This window comes from Apteryx mantelli, chromosome 10, assembly GCF_036417845.1.
Source record: "Apteryx mantelli isolate bAptMan1 chromosome 10, bAptMan1.hap1, whole genome shotgun sequence".
Classification (NCBI taxonomy): Eukaryota; Metazoa; Chordata; class Aves; order Apterygiformes; family Apterygidae; genus Apteryx; species Apteryx mantelli.
Genome location: NC_089987.1, coordinates 19020278 through 19046291, shown reverse-complemented (window position 1 = coordinate 19046291; position 26014 = coordinate 19020278). Strand labels below are relative to the sequence as shown.

Sequence of the window (26014 nt, the reverse complement as noted above, 5' to 3'; positions counted from 1 at the left end):
GTGTACTTTGCAGATTATTGCATGTTAAGCACTAAGTCAAATTCATCTTGAGCATAACTCCACTGATGCCGTTCTTAGTCACAAGCAAGAATCTGGCCTGTTCTAATCATTCCCTAAATCTGTCTATTATTATTTTACAAAAATTCAAAATGAGTCTTATGAAAAGAGATGTCATTTAGTCCAATTGTGATAAACAATCACCTTACTACACAGGAGTAACTTCAAGGAGCCTTGTTACGCTTAAACATTATATTAGAGTCTCTGCTGTGAGAATTATATAGAGTTCAGATTCACTAGCAGTCCAAGGAGAACTGCCAAAACCTGATGTTAACTAGAGACATTTGAAAAAAGCCTTTTTTTTTTTTCAGAGTAGTAAACATTATACAGATAGGCTGCATTTTATTGTGTCTACAGCATTAAGCACAAGCATGTGTAATAAAAATGAAAATTGCAAAAGCGATCCACCCAAAAGCTTGTAACAACCAGGACTGGAAACTGAAATACCCTCGTGCCCCCCGCCCCGCTTCCCCCAAGGTAATCGGGGTGTGCCAAAACGCAGTAAGTTCCTGTTATCATACCTAAGTGGGTAGAACCGGCCCATCTAGAAAAAAAAAGGAGGCGGGGGGGTAATTTTGGCCCTAGTTCTACATTTCAAATCATTGCAGGGTGTGGGCAGAAATATATGGGGTTCCTTCAAACTCCAGAACATTCACTCCTTAGGACATAACCTATAAGTAACTCTTTTTCAGTTGTTTTAAAAATCATAGCCTCAATTTATTGAGGAGTAATTTAAGATCAGAAACAGTCTTCAGTCTAAAACCAAACTAAGACCTCAAAGTTTTGACCTCGGCACTGATTTTGAAAACTGTACTTAAGCTACCTACACAAGTTAAACAGAGAGCCAGTGAAAGAATTAACACCTAATCCATCAGACTGTAATGCTTTCCATGGCAAGTACTGAAGCCAAGTTTTTATTTCTTTATATATAAAATTAGAACTGTAATTGTGATCAAAGATGTTACAATGCACTGTTAAAAATTACAATGCAAAAAACCCACACTTCACCCATGATTTTGTTAGGAATTAAAGGTACCGATGATCAGACAGGACAGAAAAGTTATCAATACTAGAAATGGCAATTTTTAAGATGAATTCATCTCCTTTGCTTACCAACCCATTTGAAAATTAAAACAGCTATAAGGTTTTTTTATAAAATGGTTACATAGCCACTAAAATAGGGTAGTAATGAAACCATGTTTAGCAATACTAAAGTCATATTGCCATTTGCTTTCACTTTCATTAAACACATAACTTCCCTTAGTTTATAACAGTCACAAGAAAAATTACTCCTGCCAAACCCCTCTAATTTACAGTTTCAACACCAAATCAAATCTTCTATTGTACCTATGCAATATGTTCATAAAGATAAATACGCAAATGTACAAATGCACAAGTTCTATATCTGATCATTTCTAAGACTGCATATATAAGAACTAGAAACAACTTCAACTATGGGGGATAATCACCTTACATAAAACTATATACACACACAGAGACGCAAATTTCAAAAATTCAGATTTGCTTTTCAACAAACATTAGTTATTTTCAGTATGCAAATATTCTTTTTTTATTCAGTTTTTGTACTAGGAAACAGCATAAGAGGCTTTAGAATTATTAATTGGACTACTAAAATCACAATACAATGTTATTCCTTCTCTATTTCCATAGAAAGCAATAAGCCTCATAAGTTGGTAAACACACTGTTGACAAAAAGAATCTTTTGTTGTTCCAGTATGCGTCCATCCAAGGTTCTAGGGAAAAAAAAAATGATGAAAACAGCATGCCATGTTATACAATATACACCAGCCCCATCATACTGATTCTGCTTCCATTTAAGTCAATTACATAGTTTCCATTAAAAGGGCAATACCAGGTTCTGAAATATCTTTCCAGGACTGACACTAGGTTCACAGGGATCCAGCAGGAACTATGATCTGAGCTTTTGCCTCTCTGCCGCACACTGGGTGACTTGAAGTACTACCAAATGTAGTTTAATGCTCTCAAAACTCTTTTTCTTGCTGTTCTTGCTGCAAGTGATGGCCCGCAGTGCTCATTCTCTGTGAACCAGTTTCCTCTAAGTATAACTTTACACAACTTAGAAGGTATATACAGAATTTAACTAGAAGATTATCACAGTTAAAGAAACCCACACAGCATTGTATATATTTGTTTGTACGAATATGTACATACACACAGTCGCAAACACAACAGCCCAGTACTGGTAACCTATCCAGTATGAGAAGACCCTTATGTGTGATGCAGAATCCTGTTCAAGTCGCAGTTGCTTAGCTCAGACAGAGAACAATTTACACAATTCAGATACAAAACTGGGACATAACCGATATGATGATTTTGATTTCTGCTGATTTGTGCTATATGCATTTGCGTTTTAAAGATTAACACAGAGCTCATCATATTTTATATACAAGTACATATATATATATAATTTATATATATATATAAATAAAATACACAATCATATACGACTGTATAAATATATAGTGAAGACGACAGAAATAAGCCCTAAGACAGTACGAGTTTAGCACAAGACAAGTCTAGTCATTCAAAATTGAAGCTTACCAAGGTACAGTTGTGTGCACAAGAACACCTACAAACAAACTTCTAACTCAGGTGCAAACCCCCCTCGAAGGGAACACAGAAATGGGCCAGCATGCCCACCTCCTTTGCACCATCTGGTGTAGCACACACTTCTAGCCACTTGACATGCACAGCTGCACAAGCCACCCATGGTCCTCCCATTTGTGCTGTCAGAAACACATCTCATTTCCCCATAGGACATAAATTGAGGTAGCCCGTCCTAAACTTTTCCTGGCTTATGACAGTTTACATTACAGCCTTAATGTTTTCAGAGTAATTTTCACGATACGCTGTGTGAGTTGGGAGACTGCCCTTTTAACATTCCCAGTTTGTAATAGAAATGTTACAGTGCTTCATATCAACATAGCTTAGATCTCAACTAGCTCACATAAGGGTTAAAAATAGAAAGTGCTATCCACTGGTTTGCTCTGATGTTCCTGTAGATATTGTCACTGGATGTATCCTCAGTAGAATTCTATTCAACACCTCTGTCTTTAAGTACAAAGCTGTAGGCTGTAGCAGCTTTAGGAAACATAAGTATCCTTTTTTCTGCTGCACAGTATCTGTGTGTGAAATTCTCTAAAGGGGTTTAAGTATTTACCCTGAACACTATCAGACAGTTTCTAAAATTTTCCTTATCCTGTTGCAAAAACACTTCAAAGAGAATCATAAACACAGTCCTTTATGCTTTCAGCACACACTTTGTTTTGGAAGTTTAAGTCTGAATTCCCTCAGAATTGTAAATATTTTTTCAGAAAGATGTGGAATACAATTTTTTTTTTTTTTAGATTGTTAGTGATTCTACTGTAAACAATGGCGAATCCTTACTCGCATTTCTGAGAGCTAAAAATATGGGGGTCAAGGATATTAGTAGAAAAAAAAAAAAGGAAAAGAAAACGAAAAAAGAAAAGCCTCCAGGATCAGGTTTTGAGGTTTTATTGTTGTTGTTTTTTAAGATAAAAGGTACATTTCCAGGAACATTTGACTCCTGGTGTACATAAAATATAACCTGCCAAAAACATTTATTCAAAGGGTCTGGCATAAGCAGATAAGAAGAGCCCAGAAAGACAAGAGATATGGCTAAAATTTGGGTCTTTGAGCTGCCATGTTGTGCCTACATTTCACAGCTCATTAGGCAAATAAGATCACCCATCACTGCATGGTCCTCCAATAAAGGACTGTGACACCGCAATGCCTAAGCGCCACAGGAAGGCTAAGAACAGAATTTACATCTTACCTCAGAATTTCCTGAATTCTGGCTGACAAGGTCAGACCAACTCAAATGTCACTTAAGTTGCTCTGCATTTTCTGAAAATGCTAAACAAACAAAAAGCCTGTTTGTAACACCATTATTATTACTATTATTTTAAATATAACTGGGTAGGTGTTCAAAATGCCAAAGTCTACAAAAGCAAGGAGGATTCCTTTTAAAAAGCATATTTTACCTTATAGCTTATCATGGTTATTCTAGAACTGAAATACCCTGATTTAAATACATATTTAAACCCTTGTTTTAATTTGGAAAAATATATGAAATATATTATGGCCCTGGGCTGAGATTTTGCAGCTCAAGTTTCAGCCTAGACTCAATTCTAACTGCCAGGCTATAAGCCCCTGACAATAGTGGCTTATAGCAGAAACTGTGACATACTTCACATGTAGCAACAGTAGCAAATAATGAAGTAGACCTCAAAAAGGAGGGAAAGAAAAATAATGTTACAAGAAATAGCTTTGCTCTCCAATTTCAATTCAGTTGTATCAACTGATAAAAGGGTAATATTGAGGATAATAGTAATAATAATATGACTAGTTAGTACAGTTACTAAAAATTCTTACAAATCCAGATGAAACTGCTGTGTACAGAAATATCAGCCCACGTGAAATGCCACCTTGCTCATTACAAATACACAGAATGCATGCACTTCTGTTTTTACACCACATTCGTAAATTGAAAGGTATGCTGCATTTCAATATCTATCATTAGTTACATTTTTAGGATGCCTAAAAGAGAAACAAATGGTATAACAATTATTTGCATTTAAGTTATAGCATTAAAAAACAGTTAAGATCTATGTTTCATTCCTTTAAGTAAGACCTTTTATAGTAAGCAAACAGTTATGCTCTTAAATATAACTCCAAATCAGTCATATGTTTCTGCACATTTTAGTGCTATGATTTTCTTCCTCTTGCCAAATTCCTGCATAAATGGGTGGGATTAAATGGAGCCTAGCCTACCTAACATAATTATATATGTTGTGATTTTATACTGCAATGAAACTGATACATTTTAATAATCCCAGTCTTGGCTCTTACCCACTAAAGTCAATAAAGGTTATTAAGGCCAACTGCCATATAAATACATTGCTACATTGCTAAATGGACTGTCAAAGCAGGAAATACAATTCATACTATATAGCACCACTAGTATCTTCATTTTTTTAAAGAAACACTAGATATGTTTTTTTTTTTAAAAAAAGTCTTTGGCATTCGATATTTGAGTATAATCATATCTATTTACTTTTCATTCCACAAACAAAAAAACACTGCATTGATTTACGTTTTACTTATTCAAATATGAATCAGCCTAAAACAAAATAAACAAAAAAAGACTGTAGGATTTCTACAGTTCTTACTGATTTGGCATGGTGTTAAAACATTTTTATGGCTAAAATAAATGTCAGATTTTGAGGTTTGCATGATATCAGACCCTGAGAGACAAATTGTCTCTCCACTGAATCTCAGAACAGCTACAGCAAGACTTCGTCACATCACATGAGATTTAAGCTTTTCAGACTTCTCTTTACCCAGAAAGCAAAGCTTGCACAGTCTTTTTTCAAATGGTAACTCTCCCTTTGAATTCAGCAAGCATTTATCCTGATGTTGCACATGATAACGTGTTAATCTTGGATGACTTTTTAAAAAATATAAAAAAAAACCCCACCCTCAAACTTTTGAATAGCCTTCATATTTTCAAGGGGGGGAAGAAGAGAGAGAGGGGAAGACTGGTTAACTGCTTTGGATTTAATGGTTCATAAATTCATGAGGTAATATTGTGGGAAATGTGATGTTTTATCAGAATGTCATTCAAATGAAAGGTTTAACATTTACATCACAAGAGTGAGCTATAAGTAAAACTATCATCAGGGAAAGAAATGCCAGGAACAAACATTATGATAAAATTGGGTACCTACTACAATGTACAAAAATATTAAGTAAAGCCCAAAGGTTTGAAGACACTGGGTTAAACTTCCTAAAGTATTATACTTTGCTGTGACATCCGAGTAATTACAGTTAGCAGAATCAGAACTCCCCCCCCCCTTTTTTTTTTAAACTGCATTACTAAACAGGGGAAAAAAGCACACAGAGAACCCAAGACTGACTTTTGTAACACTCTAGACATACATATACAAAACACGTCAAGACTTGTTCAGCTCACACACAAATGTAAAGAAAAATACATTGCTTAATTATTTTCTTGCAAGAAATAATTCCTTCTAAGCCATAATACTCTCCTGAGACAAGATCAACAACTGTTAGACATTTATAATTTAAGCATTTTTCCATATTATAAGGCAGTTTGTTTTTTTTTTTTAAAAAGAATCATCCAGCTACAATTATAAATTTGGAGAAAAAATATTGAATGTAGACTACTAGGTACCTTCAGAAATACCTTTTGATTTAACTTAATGCTGTGGAAGCTAAACATGCACCAAAACACTGCACTTTTTATGTTAAATTGCTGTTGAATTTGTTAACCCACAATTGATTTCCTGTGTTATGGAATCTCAGAGATTATAGCTAACTTGAAGCAACAGGGATAATTCTTGATGTTAATGCTAGATTCCTATGTATTTTATTAAGTCAGTGCCTGCTGTTGCATTAAAACTGCGGCTCAACATTGCCCCCTACTGTCAGCTTCTCAAACACTGAAGCACATGTAAGTTAAAAACAAGAAAAAGCTACCTCCAAGTCCCAAACACAGCAAGCATCAAATTTACTTAGAGACTCAACAAAACAGACATTCTCAATTAAAATTCTCTTCTGTCTCCTTCAATAGCTGAAATTAATTGTGATTAATGTGTTATAAGTCATAAAACATTAAAACAATTTTTAAAATTTAAATTAGAAGCAGCTTCTGTCTTGGCCCAAACCTTCAGTTTGCTGATAAATATCATCCTGAGGCCTGTTGAAAGGAGATACACTGACGCCACCATGTTTCTAATTAGAGACACATGGTAATGTCACACCAATTGCAGAAAACCTAACCCTTGAGAATTCCCGAGTTTGCTGTTTTCCCATGTTCTCAACACACAATGGATATAAAATAACAATCAAACATTCTTGTCTCTACCTCATCTAAGTCTGTGTTACCAGAGGATAAGTTGTCATTTGAAAGAAAAATAAACCAAAAGGTTTTTTTTTAATGAAAAAGTTCATTCAAGATCCAAAAATATTAGCAGAATGTGAGCATATGAAAATGCAAAAATAAGAAAAAAGTTACATAAAAATAAGTTATAAAATCATTTCCCTCCTTTTGTAGGAAAGTCTAATGTTCACTGATTTCTTGCAGCAATTGATTTCACAAATGAAAGTTCCACTTTTCCACACTGTTTTTCAAGTTCGAAACCAGCTGTTGCAGGAAAAGCTTACAATACTCAAGCATAGGTTAGTGAGTAATATAATTTCCTTCAAAGCAGAATAGCACCTTCTTGTTGCATCATACCTCTGGGGATTCAAAACCATTTCTACTAAAATTATATTCAACATCCTGGACTACATCACAAACTTTTCCAAGACAGCTATGGACAAATTGAGGCTCACGTTGTGACCAGCAGAAATTCCTTTGAGAAGCTTCTACTGCAGATGCAAGGATGCTAGCAAGACAGACATTTCTGTCAGTACAGCTCCTTCCACCTAACTATATAAAAGCAGTCATGCCAGCATGTATATCAAACGCTTACACCAGCAAAGGCTCCCAGTTGAGTCTCTGCTGGGATCGCTGGCTGTCATTGATACCACTAGGTCAGTTTTCAAGGAAGGCAGGGACATACTTTCAAATATGCAGGAACTGACATAACTTCTATTATTCAAGAAACTAATTAGCTCTGCATTCACTAGAATTTGTTGCAGGTTCTTGCTGTGGTATAAGTGTGTACATGGACTGCAGATAGTTGTACCTCCAGACCACCAGATTTTACTCCCAGACACATTGACCATTGCTGTCACTGGCAAAGAGCTATGCATCTTGGTGTTGCATGAAAAAGTTGAGCACAACATTAGACAGCTTCATGTTTCATCAATTGGTATGATGTAATTTATGCCTGTCATCTTTTGAAGCTGTCAAACTTTAAAAACAAGCAAAGTAAGGAAACTACTAAAATCTCCTCTTGGGTTTTTTGAATCTTATTTTACTCATATTTCTTTTGGTTACTGGGGCAGAGAAAGAAAAAGAGGCAATGGAAGGCTGCCGTTGATCCTACTTTTTATATGGTCTGAATAAATTTTAAGCCCTGATATTACAACACAACTAAAAAAATACAATTGTGTACGCTCTTGTGCTCTCAGAATTAAGCTCTAAAAGCTGTAGACTATAGTAGTGGTACTTACCATAACCTCCATTTTCCTCCAAAATTCTTCTAATCTAGCCATAGGTTTAAGCCACCAATCAGTGCACTTCAAATAGCGCTTGCCTTGAAACCAAAACTGCCTAAGCCACTCAAATTCAACCTGCAAGACAAAAACACACAGTGGCATGTCATTTATGTTCATTTGGGGTGGGAATGGGGTAGCACATGAATTCAGCAATACCTGAGCTATTCCACATAAAAGCAGGTTACTGAAGTACTTGTTTCCAAATGCAGCCTAACACCCAGTTGTTATTTTCATTTCTAGTCCATATAAACTGAGCCACTCCCATCAAGCCTGGAGAGGTGCAAAAAACAAATCTTTTCTTTATACATGGGACACGTATAACAGAAACTTTAGAAGTGTAACCTTCCTCACAATTCAGCCAAATATGCATCAACTCCAGCTTATTTTGATTAACACTGTGGGTGGGAAAATAGTTTGGTCATCATACAAAAGACCAAACTTGCACTAATAAAATTACCCAAATGCAGACTAGTCAGTAGCTAGGGAACGGGAGAGCAGCATCATAATAAAACCCAGTTTCTGACAGTTTACCAAATAATCTGGTTACTAGATAGGCTACCAATAACTGGATCTGAACACAAGACTTGGAAGCGCCCTACTCCGTCAGGCCGACGCTGGTAAGAGAGGCGTCCCCAAACTGCCTGTGCTCCCTCTCCCGGATCAGCAGTTCCGCCCCAGAGCTCCCTCCACAGAACAGCGCTCACACATCAGCAGCGAAAAGCAGCTTTCAGCTCTTCTGGGCATCTGAAGTAACAGACTCCAATTGTTTTTCCATCGTGAAGCTTATGTGGAAAATGTGCTTTACAAAGAAAACAAATCCCCACATGAAGCAATATAAAGTCCCTCAGGAGCAAGGTAATGCATTCATTTAAAATATAAAACACAGTAAATGAGGTATACCTTACTAGGCTGGTTTTAATTTCATATATAGGTTGCCCATCAACTTTAACACAGAATTAATATTGGCTTTCTAAAACATCAAATATATAAACATAAATATAACCCATGAAATATTCTTTCAGCAAAATAATTCTATTTATCCTAATTCCTGTTGAGTCTTTTTTTCTTTAATAGCAATTTGTAGTTCTGGTCTTTAGAATTCTGAATTTATCTTTGTTGCAGTAGCTACGTTTCACACAGAGTTCAAAGCTGCTTTAATCATTACTTGCTACCACAAAGAAGTTTTTGTTTATCCTTACTCAGGTCTGATGAGGCAAACAAAGACAAACTGTGAAGGTGAAAGAATAAGGACAACTGCCCAAAGCTGTCACCTACCGCGTTCATTCCTGAAAGAGTAAAGAGAACCACTACAGGAATCTGGAAGTCTTTCAGGTAACATTAACTAAATGTTTAGTCAATATATGTTAATGATTTCAATAAAAGATACTTAAATGTAAAAGTTATAAAAAGAATATTGAAACCACTCTGTTAGTAAAACATAACAACATGATTAGTTGGCAGATATAAGTATTTTCAAAAAAAAAAAAAACAAAAAAAACCAAACCCTGCAAGTCTAGCAGCTTTTTAGTACACAGGTTTGGTGACATACATCCTTCCTAATAAAATTCAAGTAGAGTTTACTGCTTCTATAGCATTAACCAGGTATGAAGTATCAAGTTGTGTTTTGTTAAAAGTGAGTACACACAGTCTGGGGATGGCTGACCACTTTAACAGTTCAACTAGAGGTTTGGGTACTCAGCACTTTTTTCTTCTTTTTCTTTTTGCTGGTCTCTGCCACTGAAAGGGCTATAACATATGAAGACTGGCAAGCATAATGTTCCAGGAAATAAACCATACAAGGCCATTAATCAATGCTTTTTTTTTTTTTTTTTTTTTTTTTTTTTTTTTAAAGAAAAGCAATGCTCAACTTCACACAGAAGTGCTGTTCATTCATTAGGTGCAAGAGATCACATTTAGCAATAGGCTCGTTCATTCTGTGCAGGATTAGCTGGTCTCACCAGAGGTCAGTGTACCAGCTTGCAACCTGCGGTTGTTTAATGATGTAGACTGCCTTTTACTGGGGCTCTCAAACTCAGGTTCACATTATATCACAACGTCTCAGTTTAGCCTCTAAACTTAGTTAATACAAGTGGGTGAGTGGGTGGGTGTGGGGGGGAGCAGCATTTCATCCACCAACTTATCCATCAAGCTGCTTGATAAGTGACTGCTTTGAAATAAGCCAGTATTACCCATGACCAGGTAACTGTTGATTCTGAAAAAAAATCATCTTGATGAGGCAAGGGTGACTATTTCTCTATTCTTCTGTCCTTGTCTCAGACATATGTAAGCACAAATAGTTTTGTTAAAAATCTTCAGGGATTCAAGTTCTGCCAAGTTTGTTTGTTATTTTTAAATTAACACTTGAACACTTTTTATACCGCATCCATTACTAAGTACAAGCTTTAACAAGTGCACATGCTATCTGCTTTCCAAGATCTTACAGCTATACTATCTCTTTCTCTTGTTGAACTCTGTTCAGTAATACTTTTTTCTTGCATCAGGAAGGCATTCCTGTCAGCTCACCTCCTTCCCTCTCTTTCTATGAGCAGGAAGAGCTGTACCAGGAAGAAAAACAACAGCAAGTGCTGTAGAGAGAAGAAAGCTCCATTCTAGACTTGATGCAACCAAAGTTACAGAATAGTCATCTTCTTGACCAAACTCTCAGGTTAACAGCTCTTGCTGAGCATTTTGTGAATGAGTTTTCATGCAGACTCCTGTATGCCAGAATAACTTTTGTCCAGATTAGGAAGCAGTTCAGGTAATTGGATTGCACAAAGCCTAACCACACTAACATAAAAAAAAGGTTGCATGTTTTAGGAATAATTTCTTTATCCTAATTAATTTTCACTTAAGACTTACTGTCAAGTAAGCTGTGCAAGTAAGCTCAGAATCAGGCCTCACGCCTAACCTCAACATATTTTCAAGTTGTCCTTTAAACAATGATTAAAGGCCAATTTTAGGTTATAGTCAATACTGGGTAGTAAAAGGCCAACAGCCGCATTTGACATTTTGTGAGGCAGTGCTCCTCAGTCAATTATTTAAAAGTATTGGTTATTAAATGCCACACATGTAGGTGATCTATATTTTCTCTCTTTTATACTAGCCAGCCACCAACCATGCTGTCATTTCATTGCAATGTGCTAAAACACATTAACCTTCCTTCGGCTGTGTACACCGCTACCTTTTCTCAGCAGTGACCTCAGGACATAACACCACATATCTTTCAACTTAGCTAGCCCAGGTTTTTCTATATCCCTGTGCATTCACCATACTGAATTGATCTACTTTTTCCAGAAGAAAAGATTTGCTGTATGCAACAGTGACAGTACCTCACAAGCAACAGAGCAACCAATCCAATCTCATGTTTAAATCATGGTAATAAGGATTCAGTAATCAAGGACAAGCCAAACCCCCCGTGAGGACAAAGCCCTGCTCTTTCAAATTTGAGCACATACTTAGAAACCATTCTAGACACAATCATCAGACCCTAGAAAACTTCCTCATATGTTTTACTTTACAGGTAATATCTGATGATTAGTCTGGTGTGGGCCAATAAAGAACTCCTGAAACCATCTCACACCACAGGAACCTACTGCCAGACTTTGCATTACTCAAAGCAATGAAGACAATTGTTTTTTGAAATGCAAAGAATAGGCGGGAGAAAGTATTTTCTGCAGATTTGTTTTTATATGTATGAACTTTCAAGCCATCTGTTCAGCAGTGTCTGTTACTTTAAAAAGTATCTGCTTGCCAATGGCTTTTCCCAGATCCTCTGTTGCTCTATTTGAGATGTGCCTAGTAGGTGTATATATTTTGGAAAGCCAAGTATGATTCCATACGATCAAGAGCTCCACATTGAGCAAACTCTGCAAGATCATTTATTTCAGGATAAATTACTACTAACCCAATAGCAACCTTACTGCTTAAGAGGGTAACTTAATTCAATGTGACACCATGTGTGCATCGTTGTTAGGCTAGTATCCTTCACAGCTGTCCAGGTAATTACTTCTGTTCACCTTGCTACCATTCATAGGATACCCTGCCACCAAAGTATTTGTTCAGATTTCAAGTCTACAAGCTACTTAGACAAGCAGTACCCTCAGTTGAGGTTATCTTTATTTACAGCTATGAAGTACCTACTGTGTGTGAAATAACTCAAACATATCCAACAAACTGCATATACTTCACAGTTACTCAGCTATTCCTTTGAAGGCGGTTTTACTGAGGGAGGCCATGACACCAAGGCTAAGACTAAAGAAATATTTAAATTCTACCTGGCTGCCCACTAGAATAGTTCCTGAGGTTTCTGTGCCCCTGACAAAAATGGAAAAAGTAAATCTCCACCTGAGCTTCAGACCTTCAGTTCAAACCCACTTTATCAGCTCAGCAAGTCAATTTTCCTGCCCAGGAATACAAGAGTGAAGGCAAAGATCATACCTCGTTCTTCCAGATTTGCTCTTAGTCTTTTGCTCTCCAGCAGACACAACTAATTCATCTAGATCTCATTTGGCAGGGCACTTAATTCCAGCACAGACTGTGAACCTGTGCTAAGCTACTATATTTTAGCTTAGTTGCATGTAGCTTGATGCCACCTCAATGGTTCTGTTCCAGTTAATGATCTCTGACAACTACTTCACAGGTGCCAACAAGTGGGAGGGGGAAAAAAAAATCCTGACATTTCAGGAAGATACAGAATCTAGAAAAACAGCTGCATCTAGTTATCTGAGCTAAAACCTGTGAAAAGCTTCCATTACAACGATATGTAAAAGTAAGAATACAACTGTACCACCTCTTGTGAGATGGGAATACTACCTAATTTCAGGTCCATTAAAATTATCTCTGGTTCAGGGGAAAAGAGAGAATTCACAAGGAAGTTTAGATCTAGCACAGCAAGCTGTACATCAGAACAGAAATATACAGTCAAAACAGGGTGGCAATTCTTCATTAAATTAATTCTTCATTATTCTGTGTTTGGCTTTACCTAGTGCTATTTTGACTTTCCTATTTAAAAATACCGAGAAACTAAGGGAAAAAGAAAAGAGTGATCAAATCCTGACCACACTCATTTTCATCAGTAGCTGAACAGTTCGGTACTTTAAAGAAATAAAACGTGTTCTTCACATGCCTGTGAAAATTTGAACCTAAAAGCTGCACTAGTGCCTGAAACTACAGAGATTTATCATATAGTGAGTAAAAGACAGTAGGAAGCTTTTATATACAAAAATCTACCTCACAGACACTTATGTTTTCACTTCAGTGATGTGCAAAAAAGAAACATGTATTTACCACAGCGTAAAGCCACAGATCACTTTTCCTACTTATGCAGCAAATAAAAAACAAAGCTTAAATAGCACTTCAACATATGGTATTTATCCTTCAAGTGAGGAGGTGACCTTGAAAAAAGAAATAAAATTAAAAAAGGTAAGTGGGTATTCTCTTTTCAAATGAAATATAGATCCAACGTGTCTACTAAGACTAAGTGCGCAATATGTACAAGTTAAACAATGATTTCTGCTACAGCATATCCCATATGTGTAACAGGAAACATCCCTGTGTGTCACATAGCAAAATTATTCAGGTGACTGCAAACACCAGGGGCTAGTCTCTCACCTGATGGAAACGGCACAGGTCTTTGATGTTAAAGGGCCCGTGCAAATTTACACCAGCTGTGCATGTGGCCCTAGCTGTGCAAACCACATATGCGTATAGTTTTATGGACTGAGTCTGATTAATGTTTTGTAAAGCCCTGCATGCATGAGACTTCTTTAAATTGTTTAAAGAACTATTTTGCTAAGTATCAAGGGAGCAAATCTTTTGCCATCACTATACTCAATTTTACCATCTCTAAACACAATACAGATAAAAAGCGTTCTACAAAGTTTTAGTAACAATACACCACATTATATTCCTCAGCAGATGGCAATTTAAATAAAGCATTTACACAAATTCTCATTTGAGTGAAAATTACCTACATACTATACATGTCCCAGTATGAAGACGATCATGCTTATCTCAGTAGAAATCCAGAAAAGCTCCTTCAAAATGTCTGAATATAGCAATGCTGTGAGGAACCACTGATACTTGAGCAGAAAGTGGTCCCAAAATTTGTATTAACTGCTCACCATAACTATTTTTCAAAGAGTGCTTACCATCAATGCTTTTCAGTTTGCAACAGACAAAAGCATTTCAGGTGGAAGCGCAGCTTTCCAGAACAGCTAAACAATCTGTCATTTTAAACCCCTAAAAAATATCCCTGTCTATATTTTCTCTGACTCTTTAAAAAAAGAAAAAAAAAGTCAGTATTCAATTAACTATCTTAGAAAATGTCAGTAGTGTAAGTTGACCCAAAATATTAGGTCATACTGCCAACTCTTTCCATTAACACAGAATTAGCAAAACTACATTCCCCATGATGCTACCTACTTTTATATTACAGAAAAATTACCTGCTTCCAGAGTTGCACAAAATATTGCCTGATAATTTCAGTTGGTTTGTCAAGTCAGTGTGTTTGCTAACACACTGTTCTGCGCTTCAAACCACAGCGCAGTGCCAGCTGCAGCGGAACTGTGCGAGTGCAGGGTTGCACTTCCGTATTTCATCCTGCGGGATCACCAGCTGAACTATGCTATTCCTCAAAATTATTCCACTGTATTTTCTTCAGAACATGCTTTAAAGCAAATGCTCACAATTGTGCCAAATCTGGCATTTTGTAAAACACTGGCAGCTAGCTTAATGCTGATAAACAACTGAAAAGTTTTTGTAAGAATTTTACTTGCTTGCACTTTCCTTTGAATTTTTTTCTCTCTTCCTCTCTGCCAGAGGAGGGCTAGGGTATTTCAATTTGTCCACCACACCATCAGATTTCACACCATGAAACCAATCTCACTAAAACTACTCTTTGAATCTACCAGCAGAGGGATCTTAAGAGGAAAAAATGAAATCTTCCTTGGGAATTAAAGTATCAGATGCAAGTTAATTCCAATCACTATACCCAAGTACAAAAGTCAATAAAAATACATTTTAAACTTATACACAGCAATGTCTTGTGAGCCGTTAAGTACACTTAATTCACATTAACTCCATGAGCAGAATGCATCTCTCAGAATCAGGCTGAAATATCTTCTGTGCAAATCTCACCTCGTTATGTGTTTCTTCTACCTGCTTTACAACAGCAGCTTCCAGAGATTTCAAAGATAAAGCCATTGAATCAGAATCAGTCTGTAAATTCTGGAGTGCAAGCTCACATTGACCAAATATATATTCCAATGTTCCTCTTGAACACTATTAAAAATAACAAAAAATATATATATATAGTTATTTATATATGTACACACAACTACTTCATAACTTATATATTTCTCCAATATACTCCTGCCTTCTATACTACCTCTGAAACAATCAAAACAAAGGAGCAAAAAGGGATTACAAAAAGATATTTTTGTAACTTTATTTTATGATCTTTTAAACAAAAGCTTAATGCCTCCTGAATTGTCTGTACAGCTATCATTGAGAATTATGAAAAAAGTCTTACCAAAAATATAACAACCAAAAATATAATCCATCACTGAAGCACAGATTGAAAGGAGAAAGAACAGTATTCCTTTTAAATTTACTTTACAAATATGGCATACAAAAACATAGCCAGACTTTCCCTTGCTTCCTGCCTAGTCTTTGACAGTATTAAATACTCACTTTTATTTGTCTTGTGTAAGGCTCCCGGTAATACTAACATGGAATTCCATAACCAGTCTGAGAACACAGTGTGCTTACAACATATACATAATATGCACGGAACAGAATGGCATGTCTGCTCCTTGTATTTTGTTTTTACAAACAGGTTCCTTCAAAATTAGAAGGAAACATAAAAATCCATTTGAAACAAAAGAAAGGATATGTTTATATCTTAATTATTTTCAATCAAATGTCTATGACTTCTACTAAATTCCCCAAAATAATCTTGAATAAGACCCCTGATCTCATATCTTTTGCTGAAAAAAGGAAATTTTTTAAAATACCATTTTACAATACAGTATCTCTGTATTTCTGTATGCCTTTCCATTTGAATACTATAAAAACAAAGCTAATGATAAAATCATGGAAAGGAACAAGGAGAAGGAGAGGTCTTGTTAAAAAAAAAAAAAAAAAAAAAAAAGATGTATCTTAATACTTGAAAGTAATAGGCTGAACCCTTGTTATCCAAGAACAACTCTCAGACAAGGAACTCTGTATCACCTTTCTGCTTCTTCCATCCCTAGAAGCACCAGAAGGATCCAATTTAAAACCTACTCATGACTGCTCTTAGTTGTCCTGACCTCTTAAAAGCTGTTTTTGCCAGTGGACCTTGATGACATATGTTTTTGAATATTTCTATTTCATCATGAATATTGCCTTTCCACTAGGACTGGGATATGAACAGAGCAAAAAGAGTTGTAAAACATTTCAGATAGGAATATGTTTGCATTTTTTCCATTTCTTCAATAATCTATGAATGTGTGGTGTAGCACATTGCTAATTCATATTTTATATGCCTAACTATGAGGTTAGGTAAACTAACTATAGAGAGAGGAACTGTACCTTGATCCAACAATAAATGTATAGCAGTTGTTCAAGCAAAAAGTCTAATGAGTCACCAGCATAACTGAATCACAGTTCAGGAAAAGACAACATGATGCTGAGTTTACAGTACCAGAATATTAGCTTTACAAAACAAAAAATAGCAACCCATTTTCTATACTTACATCTGCCACTCTGTGAGTTGAGCTGAATCGAGGCAAAAAACCAGCCAGAACACAGTGCTGATGTGTCATATTGAGATCATCTAGAGACAGAGAAGAAAACTTTAAGTACAGAAAAAATTATACTTAACAATTGATTCTGTATTGATATGAACTCAGGACAGTGCATGAAGCATTTGAAACAAAAAGAGGAGAACTCAAATAGTATATAGTATTGTTTTCATAGAGCTCAAGCGTTTAGTAGTCCATGATAAGTATCATTATCCTAGTGTTACAAAGATCTCCCATACCTAGGTTTTCTCCCAGTTTACACAGTTTAGAAGTGGACTTTGTCCCACCTCCCATGTGAAAAATTCAGCTAAACCAAATGAATTTTCCAAGTTGAGCATCATTATAAATAATAGACTATCCAGAAATTACAATCTCTCTTCTCAAAAATCACTAAAGAACACTGAAATGTATTGCAAAAAGTCTGAAAATATTTTTAAAAAATAATAAAAAAAAGACAAAGACATGTTATTTCATCTTTCTTCCCCCCCTCAAAGCTAATCTGAAGGTCTGCCTTCAGTTCAGAGGCAAAAAACTGGGCTCTCAGAAGGTTCTACCTGCTCAAAGATCTGCCTCCAAAGCATTTCACTTAAGACTATCTTGTAGCCTGCCAGGAGGACTGCCAAGAACTTGAGCAGACAAACCGGCAATAAATAGCTTCCCTACCACCCTGTAAATGGAATCTACTTGGTTGCCATCCGAATTTTACCAAAATTATCATAAATGCTGGAATTCCGACAAATCATCATTTTCTAGAGGAAATATATTCTTCTGCAAAAGTTAAGCCTAAATCTAGTAATAACATTCGCCATTACATTAAAAACCCTTCATGAGGTGCTTTGAAAATCAAATACTTTCAGTGTTAAAATGATGCTGCCCTCTCAAACTCAACAAGACATTCAGGAAAATCAAACAGCACTATATGATCACTACGAGGTGCAAAAAACTAGGTTTCATAATTTAATAGAGAGACTAAAAAACATACAAAATCATTTAACCTGAAGTGTCACCAAGAAAAAAAAATTATGAAGAGAAAGCGAGACCTGCAAGAGAGACTTGGAGTCTATATTTTCAATAATATCTATTCTTTCAGGGGGTGTAGCTTCAGTCATCATAATACAGCATAAAGAGAAATGATCAAGCTTCATCCTTCCATCATGTAAATATAATTCTCTTTAAAACATTCATATTTGCACACCCCGAACCTGAGAAACCCAATTCCTACTCATTTTTGAAAATGCTCTTCTGACCATAGTGACAGTCTATCAGACTGAAAAGAACACAATGTGTGAAGTTTAATGTGTTATTTGCTTTATTATTGAAAACAGACAGAACAAACATGCTCTAAAACCTGTACTTCATCTTGTAACAAGTCTGAAATTTTTAAATTGATAACAGCCTTACAAATAATTCATAAGAATGATTGAATTTGTTACAGTTGTAAGAACCATTTGTCTTCTTTCTAAGAATTTTATAAGCAACCATTAAAAATGTTCATACACAAGGTGGCAGATAGCATCAGGAACTCAAGAAAAAAAATTTAGACCAACGGCTTATATAAGGAATAGGCAGAACAAGTGTTATTAGCTGGGATTGTATTCCCACTGACAAAGTTTAGATGGGAGGCTTATTTTCTATTTGCATGAGGTCAGCACATAGGTGAAGTTAAAAAGCTTATAAAAAACTCCCAAACAAACAAAAAAAACCCAAACAGGAAAAAAAAACATTTCCTATGAGAGAGAATTTCATCTGAGAGTTAAATTATATATAGTGCCAGATCTTGCAAGGGTCACAGAACAGTAATATCTTTGAACATAACAATATTAAATATCACAATCACTTTCATGAACAACCGTCACCAAAAAATAACAAACTCTTTCCCACATCCCATTCAATACCCATTCATTTTGGTGTGTTTTTTTTAATCAAACAGCATTAAAATTACAACATTTTGATTTGTACCTTCATTCAAATGCTTGGCAACTCTTTCATTGTAGAGCTGCCCCTTGAAATTGCTTCCAACTGCCTCTAATCCTTGATAACTCTTAGAACAAGCCCTGTAATTTTAATCTGAGAGTTTATAACTCATCTAAAACTGTAATTCTACAAGACAGTTGAAGCTTCATTGATCAGGTCTCTCAAAAGATATTTGAAAAATATATCCTAGGTCTTAAAAGATCGCAGTAAAAATTTGTTTTTCTTTTTCTTTTCCTTTAAAATCTGGCATTTGAAATAAAAAGGCTGTTTGTTAAATGGGACATTGTCCTTTTGGCAGCAAAAGATCTTATTCACATATAGATTATATCCAGATTATTGTGTCAGTGTTAGAGCTGAATCAAAACTGCTACCTTCCTTGGACACCCATGCCAAAACTATCACAGCTCCATTGCAGACTCAAGTAAAACACAATACATATGGAGATAACATCAGTTCAGATTTTGCATGACTAAACACTGATTGATGAGGTTTGGAAAACTGAAACACTGCCTCTTCAATTCAACTCTAAAGTAGTGTATGTCACAAAAGACACACATATAAAAGTAGGAATATATGCATCAGTCCTGCTTTGGAGAACGTGCAGGATGATGCAGAAAGTTACTCCTCAGAAAGTTCTCCTGAATTTGTGGTGAGGTAAGAGCCAACGTTGCGTCTCTTCTGCCTTAACACAGCGGGCCCATATCTTACCACAAATTCAGAAGGATTGTGGCATGGAAACCTCATTTCAGTATCAATATTTATAAATAACTTACGTGAACTATATAACGCACACGAGAAGTGAGCTTTTAGTTCAAATCACAGTTAGCACCAATTTAGCAATGTATTTAATACAGTTTCAAGAACTGTCATATAATCCCTTCTCCTTCCACTGTCTTTAGGGCTCATATAATATTTTTTAAAATACCCTTGCCTCCCATACGGACATTTAAGATATGCATATATCAATTGACTATTATATGAGAGAGAGTTTTTCAAAATTAGACTAAAGTTTACTGCTTAAATGACTGTTCCCCTTTCAATACTTTTCCATGTCTATGAAAATATTATCATTAGCACAGACTATTTTCCTAAGGTCTGATTAGGCTTTTCTTATGTTTATAAATTTTAAAACACTACAAATTATCCAAAATTAAAATTGTAACTCTAGAAAACAGTCAAGAAAAAACAGTGAAGTTCAATACAGGCTAAAGTGTATTCTGATCAAAAGAACTTTCTGAATCAAAGCCTAAATTGGTCATGCACATGAAAGCTGTTCATACTTACCTGTATTAACAGAATACCATTGTGCCACTAGATGCTATATGAATATGGAAGACTGCTTGTGCTTCAGGCACTATAATGTCTACATCAGCCTCCCAAAAATACTGCCAATATTGTAAAAGGCTTGCTTGCATTCAAAGGAACAAAACAAAGCCTGGTTTGGTAACAAAACTTGGTGTCTGAATGCTGGAAAAAAGAATTTCAGCTTTCTGTCTGAAGCGGAGCACCTAAGAAACATGGAGACTATTTCCTGAATGCATATATATGGTAAAATCCGTATTTCTTTTAAACAGATTGTTTTGTTCTTTTATTTCTACTACTTTCTGCCTGCCACTTTCCAATGATTCATCTGCCTCCTTAGGGCCAGGTCCCATCATAGCACTACTAGCTGAGGCAAGTCCAGGCAAGATTTATTAAAAGAAATTAATCACATGTATGATTGTGTACAGATGGCTGAAGCCACCTTGGAAAACAAAGTTATCAACCTGAAGTCTGTTTAAATAATTTGGAGGTCAGATGTAAAAGGGTTTTGACTTTACAGATGAAGTACTAAGTAGTAGTAAGTATGTTTAGCAGATGATCTGATTACGTGCAAATGCATACGATTCTTTGACAAAGAATCACTAGCTACAGAAACCTCAGATAACACACATGTAGAACAGTTTCAAAACAGAGTTTTTGCTTAATACAGATCACTATTCCTCTTGCCTGCAGGGAAAAAAAAGAATAAAAAAAAAGAAAAGAAATGACTGCAGTAAACAACATCTATGGTACTCTACTGGCAGTAAACTACTGCCAGTTGCCCTCCCCCGCCTGATCCTGTTCTTCGCAGTCCCTGTCCCTGCTCTGTTCACACCTCACCGTGTACTACCTTCTCATCAGCCAAATTATCTGGGCACCAACAGCACCAACACTGACAGTATAAGGAATGTCAGTGTCCTCATCTCATTCCTATGCTAGATTCATAACAAATAAAAGATGATGCAAAATGATACCAAAATTTACTTCAGAAAGAACTTTTTTCTAGCTCTCCAGTTGATGAGATGCTCTTTTAAACAAGATTCTTCAGGTTAAGAATTTCTGTTATTCCTATGTTTTATAGAATGGTATACTATAACAGGATACCATAATAATAGTATAACGATCCTATCAAAAGCTATAATATGTAATTCTTTTCTTGTGCTGCCTCATGATAGATGCAATTAGCTCTTTTTTCAAATTAGAACCACAGTTCAGTCACCTCTGGGCAACATATGGATAGCATAATATTAGTCCTGTGCTTGTATTTTCCTTTTGTCAAAAGGATGGACTAATGGATGAATATAAGTATAGTTAAGTATACATACGTTAGTTAAGTAACTGGGCTACTAAACTAACTGCTAAAGCAGGAGTAAGGTCACAAGCCAAAGCAGTCTCAAGGAAACAATGGCTGTATGCCTAATTACTTTCTTATTAATATTGCAGATTATTAAGACATAACAAACACAAGAAAGCAAGAAAAGAAATTAATTCTTAGCCAATCCTTACTGAAAGGAGTAAGGACTGAAGGCCCAGAATCTAGATCACTACTAGGCAAAATACATCTCAGGAAAACACAAACCACAAGTTACAGACTGCTCTCAGGGCTAGCAGCAAGGATCTATATTTTTTTTCCATCTTCTTATAAGTGTTCTTATTGAGCTTTTTATTTATACAGTTTTCTTTTTGTCATTTATTTTGAGAGGCAGGTAACAGGTACAGTGGGATTAGAAGCACTGGCAAAAGCTTTGATATTTTTACTGACCCAAATACCTACAAAAACAAATGTAAAATGCACTTGTGCTATTTATTTTCCTAACTACCATAGACAAATAAAGAGTTTTCTGATTTACTCTACTATAGTGCAATTTCCAAAAGCACTAAAATGTTTTTCAGCAGTAACTGTCAAAAGGGGAAGGTTACACACATATACCATTTCATCAAATTCATCTGACCATTTTGTTAGTGAGATTAATGTAATTAAATGGTTTTAATACATGCAGGACTGCACATGCTTCACAACTCAGGTAGTATTCTCTGATGCAATGGGAGGGTTGACAGAGATGACTGGAGGTTATGAAAACCAACTCCTCCTTCACCCATCTTCCAGCAATGCTTCAAGAGTAGAAATCCAAATCAAACTAATTTTACTGCAGGTACATTGACAGAAAGCACCAAGAAGGCTATGTATCCTTCCCCAGGAAACTAAAGGTCAATGGAATATGTCTTGTACTGAAAGCCAGAGAGATGATCTGGCCCTAATTAAAAAATATTTTTAGTTTTTAAACAAGAGAAGCGTGCACAAACAAAACAGAATGAATTAAGAGGCTGAACTAAAAAAGATGTCTGGGATTTGCCAAACTACATGATCAAAGTTTGGTAACGACAAATAAGTTTCTGGGGTTTGAAGTCTTAATAATCAAGGAATATAACATTTGGATTAAATGTGGAGTCAAGATAAAAAAAAAAAACTATGGGGTTAAAAAACTCCAACACATTCAAGATGCTGGAGAGCAAAAAGGGTTCAAGTTAGTTTGTGAATATAGAAGCAGATTAAATATCTTGAAATAGTTTAATGAGCCACTATATACATGTGGAAGTGTTTCCATTAAATACTTATCTTTAACCGCAAGCCAGTCTCTGCAATGTGTGCACCCAACTTCTGGTTGGTTATGAAAATAATTTCTGCATGCTTCTTGAACTATATTTTGCTGGGGGTAGGGAGGGGAATAAGATTCCAAGTTCATCTTCATGCTGTTTTAAAACCCTAGCCTTCAAGCAAGGGTTTGATCTATGGGAAACAGCTGTGGAAAAGTAAATCTTCTCCCTTTGAAAAAGGCCAGAGTGTATTTTTGTTAAGTATGTTTTGAAGTCATGGTAGGAAAATTAGTGAAAATTGTAAATCTGTTTGCAAATCTGGTCATGTCTAACTAAGATTAGGGGAAAGATTGCAATTTAATAGTAAGACCATGACAACCCTAGTTAAGCATGCTCTAGAGCAGAGCAGATGGGGCACTTTGCTCACCTCCACGCGTTTTGGATTTATTGCATGCACCCAACACGTTTTGTATTAGACACCCCTTGACTGTGTACTTGAGACAGCAGGGTTCAGTATGCACTTCCTCTGCAGACCAATATATTATTCTAAATTGGGCTAAAGTGTTTCCGTTTCATGAGTGATATAAAGTTCAGATTTGAGTTTTTAGGCAGATTTGCAGTCCTTCAGCAAATCTTTTTTCTTCATATTAGGGCAGAAAAACCTTAAAAAAAGCTGGCATACTGAAAGTTACTTTGGATTTTGTTTTTCTTTAAATCAAAATACATTTATATTATTTTAATAACTTGTCTTAAAATGGATGAATTTATCACCAGGTTTAGCATTAGTATGCATTCAAATTAAGGCTTATTATTTCACCTGAAGAGGAGTGCTGAGAATGCGGGTACAAACCTGTATTTTAAGATTCCATTTTAATAAAATTCTACCAAGAACAACAAAGAACATTTTATAGAGCCAAAGAAGAGAGGGACAAAACTGTTACTTAAAAAAATAAATAAATAAAATAAAATAATCTTCTTGGTACTTGGTAGCTCAGGATTTACAAATGAGTTATTGTATTTAAACAATAATATTAGAAATACCAAGTTACCAAGTTTTCATGAGATTTATGTGTACAATATTAGCAAATAGGTGGAGTATTACAGGTACAGGAATTGATAGGAGCTGACTTTTTAACTATAAGCAACATACTGAACTTGACATTTCAATATTTTGCAACATCCATATAAAGTAAGCATTATACCATTTCAAAAATTAAAAGAACAGACATGCACTGATGCTCAGTTATTCACTAGAGCTGGAACAGTAGTGGGAATGGTAGTTAGAAAAGTACACGTTCCTGCCAATCCGTCCTTTCTACCTCAAGAGCAACTATCAGCTGATGTCCAGAGCTGCAGTACTCTAGTCTTAATGCTACATGTTCTAGAGGTCTTGCATGCTGCTTCTCCACTGCGTTTACGATAACGATCTACATGCAAGTGAGAAGACTCAGCTTCTGATGATGTTCTGGAATGTACGACGTGTAGAGGCACAAGATAAATGAATCTAAAATTATTTTCTTTACTGTCAGATTACCTTTTATTTAAAGTGTTCATATTTTACACCTCAGACAGCATCCTCAAGATGCCTCCTCTTAAAGCAGTTTACAAAACATGAACAGTATAAAAACACACTAAAAACTGTATCGATCCATTTATGTTAAGTCTCTCGCTTCAAGTAACAGAAACTGATAAAAGCAGTTCTGATGTACACAGATACCTGAGGACCAAGAACCTAAGGCTAAGAAACCTAAGAGCTAAGAAACCATAGGGCCAGTTTGGGAATACTCTATCAGACTGCTGCCACTTAAAAACATTAAAATAATAAATGTCTTAAGTAATTGAGGAAAAATAATTACAAAGGCTATGGAAATGCAGAAGAGATTATCAAACACCTGGTCTACAGAACTCAAAACTGTAGCTTTCCATGAAGTATTAATAGGAATGAGTGATTTATGCATCATCTTCAAAATAATTTTTAATATATCCTTTGTTTCCATCTAAACATGATCAGGATGTCATTGTTTAATAAAGTAACTTTCTGACCCATCCTTCATATAGAATTCCCAATAATACTTCAGTTACAGAATGTAAATTCCATTGGGGAATAAGAAAAATTCTTACGATTTGGTAACTCAAGTCAACTATAATTTACAGAATTTTGCAATAAAAATACTGAAGTTAAACACCTTGTTGCACTACTTGCTTTCAGAGTCTGCTTGGCCAGCAAGGTTGATTAGGCACAAACTTTCCAGTCAGTAAGGATTACTGAACAAGATTGTTCAAGATAGACTTACGTTAGAACAGCTATTGCACAACAATAGATATTCTTTTCTAGGAATATTTAGCCACCATCTAAACTTCACTTTAAGAAACGTCTCAGTCTCCCCTCCCGGCTGGTACTCTATACCCTTGCAAATGCAGAAGAGGGAGGCACATCTACCTCACAGTGCCAAAGGATCTCACATACTTGTTATCTTAGCAAATGATCTGCTCATGTCTGAATATACCTAAGAGGACAGAGAGCCCAATTCCTTTACACATGATACTTTACTGACGGCCGTGCGCAGGATTTGATGAGGTAACTAAGAACAAACTGCAGTACATATATTTGTGGGCAGTCTTAAAAATTATCATGTTAATAAGTAAACCGTGTTTGTATTTATTGGGAGGTCAGAAGGTAAAAGTGAAAACATTCCAACACAACCAGTTGGCAGTGGGATAGATCACTCTAGGGAAATTCCATGATGCTCCACCCATCAAGGCACAAATGGGGAATGTCAAAATCATCCTCACCCTTGAAGACATCTGTCAAGTCAAGTCACTGAACAGGCAAACAAAAGATTTATTCATGTTTTAGGCTATGTAACTTATAAAGAAATTTCTTTAAACAAAAATGATAATGAAGAGAAACACAAGCCAAAAGAGAAAGTAACAGTTTTTGTGTCAGTGAACCTTAGCCTCGATTCTTTTAATGAAACGTCACTGTTTGAGCTCAGTTGCTCAAGCCAATGAGTTTGATTCTTTTTTTTTTTTTTTTTTTTGATCCT

The 26014-nt window shown here is 35.7% G+C and overlaps 1 protein-coding gene across 4 annotated transcripts in view; it reads right to left on the bottom strand.

Annotated features, from left to right (window-relative positions):
- Window positions 1-26014, bottom strand: part of FTO (FTO alpha-ketoglutarate dependent dioxygenase) — a 265435-nt gene that overhangs the window by 171400 nt on the left and 68021 nt on the right. For 3 of the 4 annotated variants that reach the window (XM_067302598.1, XM_067302597.1, XM_013941059.1), the window contains exons 5-7: window positions 17049-17128; window positions 15448-15591; window positions 8266-8385 (exon numbers count right to left, since the gene is read on the bottom strand). In XM_067302598.1, coding sequence (XP_067158699.1) covers window positions 8266-8385; window positions 15448-15591; window positions 17049-17128 — 344 coding nt within the window. Of the gene's footprint in view, window positions 1-1616; window positions 1812-8265; window positions 8386-15447; window positions 15592-17048; window positions 17129-26014 lie in introns of those variants that run through there. The other variant, XM_067302599.1, reaches the window with a different exon arrangement.